The sequence below is a fragment of the Solanum pennellii genome, chromosome 8 (genome assembly GCF_001406875.1).
Source record: "Solanum pennellii chromosome 8, SPENNV200".
Taxonomy (NCBI): domain Eukaryota; kingdom Viridiplantae; phylum Streptophyta; class Magnoliopsida; order Solanales; family Solanaceae; genus Solanum; species Solanum pennellii.
In genome coordinates, this window is record NC_028644.1 from 4,982,509 (window position 1) to 4,990,533 (window position 8,025).

Consider the following 8,025-nt stretch of genomic DNA (forward strand, 5'->3'; position numbering starts at 1 on the left):
TATAAGTTATTGTGCATGAAAATAGAGAACCAACCAAAAACACATTGTACCATGCTAAAAAAAATTATGTTCATTAAGATAAATTTTATATATATATATATATATATATATATAAACTTCATTTGATAATGAACCTACATGTTAGTTCTATATTTAATTTGTTAACTTCATGTGATAATGAAACATGCATGTCATTTCTAATATTAATTTGTTTGTTTTATTTTGACTTGGTAAAAAGTTTAAGAAATTAAGAAAGAGTTTTTAATCTTATAATTTTAAATTAAAAATATGTGAAATATACTAAATGCCTTTTAAGCTTGTGATTTTAAATATATTATGTGGAGTTAGAACTAAGAAAAGAAAATGAACATTATATTTTAACAAATTATAAAGAAAACTATGATAGATTTTATGAAATGAATAGGATAAATTTCAAGATGATAATATATAATGATTCATGATTTTTATATAAGACAATATTCAATCGCACAAACAAATTAACTTCGAATCCCAATAAATTTGTGTCATTATAGTAAAAAATAAATAAATTGAATATTAGACTTGAGTGTTCTACAACTTAAAAATTGAATCTACCGATTGTTAATACCAATTATACTTAAAAGTTTTTTGGGTTAATTTAATTTAATATTTTTTTATCCAGTATTCGATATTCATATTATAGTTCAATTAATTCTAATTCTAATGTGCGCCGAAATAGGACCTATTAGGATATAGTGCTCCCTATTAAAAAAAATCATATTCAAAAATCAAAACTAAAAAATATTTAATAAGAAAGGAAGAACACTATTCAATGCAGTGATGCACTACATCAAATCACTATAGTTATTATTTTCTTACTAATTCTTTTTCACCAGGAATCAGGATCAATGTTAATTAATATTGATCAGAATGCTATAAAGAAACCTTTAAATATTTGTTAAATAATGATTAACAATCGGTTATGTCGGGCCTATATCACGGGCCTTAAGAATCTAGTAACATTAATATGAGAGAATCAATGGTAATTATCTATTACACATTTCTAGAAATTTTTATTATTAAAATAACACTACACACACATTTAAGAGGTTAAATATCAATTTATAAACAAACTTTTTAAGAATAAACTACTTATAGCATATTATTATCAAGTTATAGCATATCAAGAAATAATATATTATTCTCATTAATTTTTTAAAATAATAATTAACTTATTTAAATAATTCAATTACCATATTTAAACCAATGTAGTTAATTAAATTTATTATTTTAAGTTACTTTTTTTAAACAAAACTCTTAATTAAAGTAATTTAAATTAAATATTATTTAGTTACCTTTTTAAAGATAACTACAAAATATTAGGGATTTTATCAAAATCTAAAACAATTACAGTTTTATTTTTAAAACTGTAAAACGTTATCTTAAAAAAAATTATTTATATTCCCCAAATTTTTTGTTCTTCCCCAACTCTTTTCAAAATCATTACATCTGCACGCCTATCAAAAATTTTCACCAAATTCGCACGCCTAAATTTTCTCTCAAAATCACTTCTCTCTTAACAGTCTTCTTCAAGAATTCTCAAATATTTGCATTCAAATCTTCATTTTTAGCACTCAAATCTTCAACTCTTGCGATAAACAAACCGTACAATGTCGAAAAGAGGCAACGAAACCCCGAGAAAAAGTAGAAGATTGAATGAAGAAGCAAGTTAAGACGATTTTCATGCTCCATCTTTCGAAATTTTATCACAAACACAATCTCAAACTTCATCTGTTAAAGTTAAATCTAGATCAGGGAAATCAACAATAGAAAAAAAAAACAAACAAACATCCAAAGGAAAACGTCAAGAAGAGAAAAGTGAAAGAAAAGAAAAAAATAGATGAATCTGACAAAAGGACGAAAGAAAGAGGAAAGAAAAGGAAAGGAAAAGAAATCGAGGAATCATCAGATTCTGAATCTGATTTTGTGGAAGAGTTGATAAAATCAAAATCCAAAAAATCAAGAGCATCTGAAATCGGTACTTCACATTTACAAGAAGAAGAAGAAACAGTTAAACCCAAAAAAAGTTCAAAGGTTAGTAAAAGTTAATTTTTTAAAACTTTTTTATGTTCTGTTATTTTTATTTTCTGTTATTTTGGTATAAAATAGTTAAAATACAAATTTTGTGTAAATAAATAATGTATGAATTGTGTATGATTCACTGTATGAAATTTTTGTCTAAATAAATAATGTATTTTTTTTGTATGATTCACTGTATGAATTGTGTATGAATAACTGTATGAATTGTGTATGATTCACTGTATGAATTTTGTATGATTCACTGTATGATTCAATGTATATATAAAATGTGTATGAAATGTGTATGAATTGTGTATAATTTTTTTTAATCAAGTTTTGATACTGTTGAATAGTAATATCCATAATTAGTTATACTTTATATTTTGATTGGTATTTTTTGGTGTTGAATATATTGCGTATGAAAGAATGTTGTAAGTTTGTTTGAAATGTGTATGATTATGTTTTGCATACTATATGTATGAATTATGTATTTTTCAATATTATGTTGTAAGTTTGTTTGAATTGTGTATGATTCACTGCATTAGTTTTGTATTACATGTGTATGAATATGTGTATGATTGATGTATTTAATTTTTACATTTTTTTAGGAAAAGAAGACACAAACACATTTGTCTTCATGTATTAACATGAATGTGTTTGCGGATTTGTTGAACTTGACCTTTTTAGGTCAAGACAAGTTTCAACAATTCCTAGATGAAACACCTTTTGGATTTTTTTATAATTTGCATCACATTAAAATCCAATGTCAATTGTTGAGACACTTATTTATAATGGGGAATGAAAATGTTAGGGATGACATGTTTGTCATTAAAGTAAATGGTAAAGAGTTACATTTTGGGTTAAAAGAGTTTGTTGCTATAACTGGTTTGAAATGTGGACCTGTTTCTGATTTTGTATCTGATCCACATGTTCCAAACAGACTCATTGCTGAAAATTTTGGAGATTTTAATAAAGTATCAAAGTCAGATTTTTATTACAAGTTTAAATTGCAAAATTTTTGGGAAGAAGATGACCGTCTAAAAATCGGGATCTTGTACTTTATTTCTTCATTTCTGACTGCATCAGACCCTTCAAAGACAACAATTCCAAAATTGTATTTTGATTTGGTAGAGTCTGGACAGTATGCAACTTTCCCTTGGGCAAATGAGTGTTTTAATTTAACACTCAAAGCTTGCAATAAAAAATTCAAAAAAAATCCAACGTCATTCAAATTCAGCCAGTTCCACATAGCACTGCAGATATGGTTTTATGAGTGTTGTCATCCATTTGACAACGCATTTGCTATACGTGTTTCAAATCGCACACCGAGAATCCTGAACTGGAAGACACCGAATGACGTCATTTTTTTTGACGATTTGAAGAAAACAATTTCAGAACACATGGGAATCAGGTATTTTTCTTACAATATTATTACATTCATTATAAATCATTATACATTATACATTTTTTTTTGATGCAGCATAAATTCAGAAATATTGTCTTCTCTGAAGAAGAGCTAAATCTAATGGACGAAACCATCTTAAATCAGTCCAGCAGCCACCATGATTCAGAAAATCCCAGATCATCAGAAAATCGTGCTGCTGATAGTGAACATAAAGTTCAAGAATTGAGAGCTGATATTGCAGAGGTACAAGTAAAATATTCAAATAAACATAATTTTTTTTTGAAATTACAGTACACATATCAAATACTTATTTTTTAATTAACAGGTTAAGGCAGAGTTGAAAGAACTCAAAATCACTGTAAGTTCCAACATATTTTTATATAATTAATATAATGAATTTATAAACTATTCATGTATAATTTTTTTTATGTTCACCGATAAGGTTCACAAGCACATGGCTGATATCAAGGTGTATGTTGATAACTCCACCAAAATGATAATTGATGAGATTCGATTGTCAAGAGAACAAATACCCGAAGAACAACCAGAGGTATATATATCTGTGTATACTTTATGTATGAATTTTGTTTGAAAAATATATAAATTCTGTTATTTTTATTTTATGTTATTTGTGTATAAAATATTTAATATATAAATTTTGTGTAAATAAATAATGTATGAATTGTGTATGATTCACTGTATGAAATTACAGATTTCTTCATATTACAATCTCAATTGCTGAAACATGTATTTTTTATGTATGATTCACTGTATGAATTGTGTATGATTAACTGTATGAAATGTGTACGATCCACTGTATGAATTGTGTATGATTCATTATATTATCACTGTATATATAAAATGTGTATGAAATGTGTATAAATTTTTTTGAATCAAGTTTTTTGATACTGGTGAATAGTAATATCCATAATTAGTTATACTTTATGTTTTGATTTGTATAGTTGGTGTTGAATATATTGTGTATAAAAGAATGTTGTAAGTTTGTTTGAAATGTGTATGATTATATTGTATTATTTTTTGTATACTATCTGTATGAATTATGTATTTTTCAATATTATGTTGTAATTTTATTAGAATTGTGTATGATTAACTGCATTAGTTTTGTATTACATGTGTATGAATACATGTTTCAGGAAAACGCCAACCATCATGCTGCACAATCTGAACCAACAGATATGCCTACAGAGACAATTGGACAAAAAGTCCAAAGTTCAAACACAGCTGGTACAATATATTCATTTTTATCACATAAATGAAAATTTTAAAATATTTTTTTATTTAACAATTTTTAATGTATATGCAGCTCAAAAGTCAACGGATGATTGTTTAAATGTTGATGCATCTACAACGTCAAAATCAAAACCACCAACATTGGACGATTATCCTGATTTTACCATGACACAAATAATTGCCCTTGATCCGATTCTTAATGCCACCACTACTCCAAATGTGCGAACAAGACACAAGAATGTGGGTAAATACGATTCTTTTCCTTATATCAGAATGTCGGAAGGAGAAAGCAGTTCAAATAGAGTACCTACATTCTTTAAAATCAAACATCCATTCCAAAATCACAATGGGTTTGATGTACCAGATGAACTGATTGAGGAGTTCAATAAATGGATTTTCAAAGATGTGTCGAGCAGGCGTGACAGGTAATTTGAACGATGATAAAAATTATTTTATTTAATTTCTAAACTACTAAATTAATATAACACTTTTTTAAATATATATAGAAAAGCAGCATATTCCAAGATTAAAAACACATTTCATCCTCAAATGGACTTTGGCGTTGTCAAAATTGGAGAGAAGGATTTTTTTCACATAATGAGTCAAACCGGGCAGACCTTGGGAGGACGGGGTAAGACCTTTTTTCAACTAATTATTATGGTTTTGAGTTGCAGTGATATATGTATGAATATTTTCTGTATGAAATATGTGTGAACAGTGAATGAATCAGATAGGTTTTTTTTTTTTTTAAACAGCATATTAATACAATAATGTATTATCTCCGAAAGAAGGCAAAATACTCCCAAACAGTCACTTCTTACAGTACTGTTGATTGTTGATTTATGGCATGGGTTGATAACACTGAGAAACAGTGGACACAATCACAATGTGACATGAGATGCATATCACCGGACCATGATGTTGGACAATGCATTAGAGGATATAAGCTGCTTGCTAACATTCCTTGGGATAGGGTTGACGAAGTAATCATCCCAGTCAACATCAATGACAAATTCCATTGGTTTCTTGTTGTATTCCGAATCAAAAGTAGATGTCTATATGTATATGATTCGATGATGGGAGGATCTGTTCATTCAACGAAAGTCAAAGAAGTTGTTGATAAGCTTGCAACCATGATTCCTTTATTTCTGACGAGCACAGGTTTTTATGGCAAAAGGCTTGATTTGTATGCGAATAATCTCCCTGATTATCAACAGAAGTCTCACTCTGAACCTCTAAGTATCAAGAATGTTACACATGTTCCTCAACAAGAAGAAAGTTCAAAGTATGTATATTTCTTACATTATTTTTTATTCATTTTAAATTGGAATTGCTATATATTCATTACAAATTTTTTTTTTCAATTTGTTTACAGTGATTGTGGTTTATACACATCTCTATTTGCCGAATACATGAGCAATGGTGTTTTTGATATATTACATATTGATATTGATTCAACATATCATCGTCAAAGATATGCTACATTACTTTGGCATTATGAAAAATCAAAGAATGATGAAGGCGCAACCAGTGAAAGTGAAGTTACAGGAACAGTTGCTAGCAAGAAGGGTGGACCTCGAACTCATAAAGAACAAGTTATAGACACCACCAATTATCCTACTCCAAAATTCCGTATCAGGAAGTAGAAATCATCATGGCACAATGCATATTTATTTGACTGACTTATTTTTTTTTTTTTAACTTATGAACAATTTATGTATTTTCTCAGTTTTTTTATTATGATTACTCTGATGGTTTTAGATAAATTATTACTGATTATTACTAAATGTGTCTCACTTTAACATATATCAACACTGTATGAATCATGTATGAAAATAATATGAATTATGAATGTCATATTAAAATTAGATATATAGTACATAGTAATGTTAAATTATTCCATAAATTTGTTTTGCATGAATACTATGCACTTTCAAATACAAACAGAAACATATATTAATTACATTACTGGTATGAATACTGTATGAAAATTGTATGAATTATATCATACAATTATACATTAATAAATGTGTATCACCATCTTGCATACATTATTCATACCAGTAATATACATACAATTTGTTTATGTTTGTAGTTTTATTATGACTACTGATGATTTTATATAAATTATTACTGATTATTACTAAATGTGTCTCACTTTAACATATATGAAACTGTATGAATCATGTATGAAAATCATATGAATTATGAATGTCATATTAAAAATTGATATATAGTACATAGTAATGTTAAATTATTCCATAATTTTTTTTTGCATGAATACTATACACTTTCAAATACAAATAGAAACAGATATTAATTATATTACAAGTATGAATACTGTATGAAAAAATATATGAATTATGACAAATTATAAAATATATTTTTCAAAATACAAACAGAAACAAATTGTAAGTATATTACTGGTATAAATAATGTATGAAAACTATATGAATTATAACATCTTATAATTTAATATGTTAATATATGACCAGTTGTATGTACAATGTATGACATTTGAATGAATAGTAATATTATTCAATAAAAAACATTTTATAACAATGTAATGCCTCAAAAACGCAGATTTAACATTACGACATCATTGTTTTTGTACAGGATAATTTGAACAAGTCTTCTTATTGTGTCCAACCTGATGGCATCTACTGCATGTGCTTTTTGTCTTCTTGAATTTCACATCTGCGAATCCCTTCCACCGTTCAAGTTTGGGTCTTCCTGCTGCTCTTTTTGGACCAGGCGGCATCAATTTAGGATCTGAAATATAACTTGGTATATTCCATGTACTCTCGCACGGGATAGGCTCGACAGGAATGGCATAAGCATCTTTGAAATTCATGAGGCTATAAAAAGCAGAACAGAAATCTGCTTCATGTAACTTCCTGTACCGGAGAACAGCAANCTTGTACCGGAGAACAACAATTGCATGACCACATGGTATCTCATAATGTTGAAATCTTCCGCAACTACACATCCTTGTGTTCAAATTTACTATGTATTTCTTTGCTCCTTCAGCTACAGCATGCAGATCAACAGTTGAAGGTATCACCTGTGTAAAAAAAAAAAATTTATACATGCTGAAGATTAGTATGAATTAAAAATACAATACAGTGAAACACATACCCTCATATTGCACGACAACGTAATACTTTTCTGTAGATAAACATCATATTTTTTTGTCAGATTAGATGTAGTCTTATCAGCCTCCTCATTATGCTTGTGAATCCACCTCTGAATTGTCACCCTCATAAACTCAAGAAGTGAAATCACCGGTAACCTCCGTGCTAATCTGTTAA

At 27.9% G+C, this 8,025-nt stretch overlaps 2 protein-coding genes across 2 annotated transcripts; both read left to right on the top strand.

Annotated features, from left to right (window-relative positions):
* Window positions 1-3,465: 3,465 nt before the first annotated feature.
* On the top strand, window positions 3,466-5,143 carry LOC114078360. Its single transcript, XM_027919055.1, has 5 exons — window positions 3,466-3,706; window positions 3,789-3,821; window positions 3,906-4,013; window positions 4,618-4,708; window positions 4,788-5,143. The coding sequence occupies exons 1-5, from the start codon at window positions 3,533-3,535 to the stop codon at window positions 5,141-5,143; spliced, it is 762 nt and encodes a 253-aa protein (XP_027774856.1). The 5' UTR covers window positions 3,466-3,532.
* A 401-nt stretch (window positions 5,144-5,544) lies between these two features.
* LOC107028268 lies at window positions 5,545-6,360 on the top strand. The gene is made up of 2 exons (XM_015229301.2): window positions 5,545-5,999; window positions 6,090-6,360. The coding sequence occupies exons 1-2, from the start codon at window positions 5,557-5,559 to the stop codon at window positions 6,358-6,360; spliced, it is 714 nt and encodes a 237-aa protein (XP_015084787.2). The 5' UTR covers window positions 5,545-5,556.
* The last annotated feature ends 1,665 nt before the right edge of the window (window positions 6,361-8,025 follow it).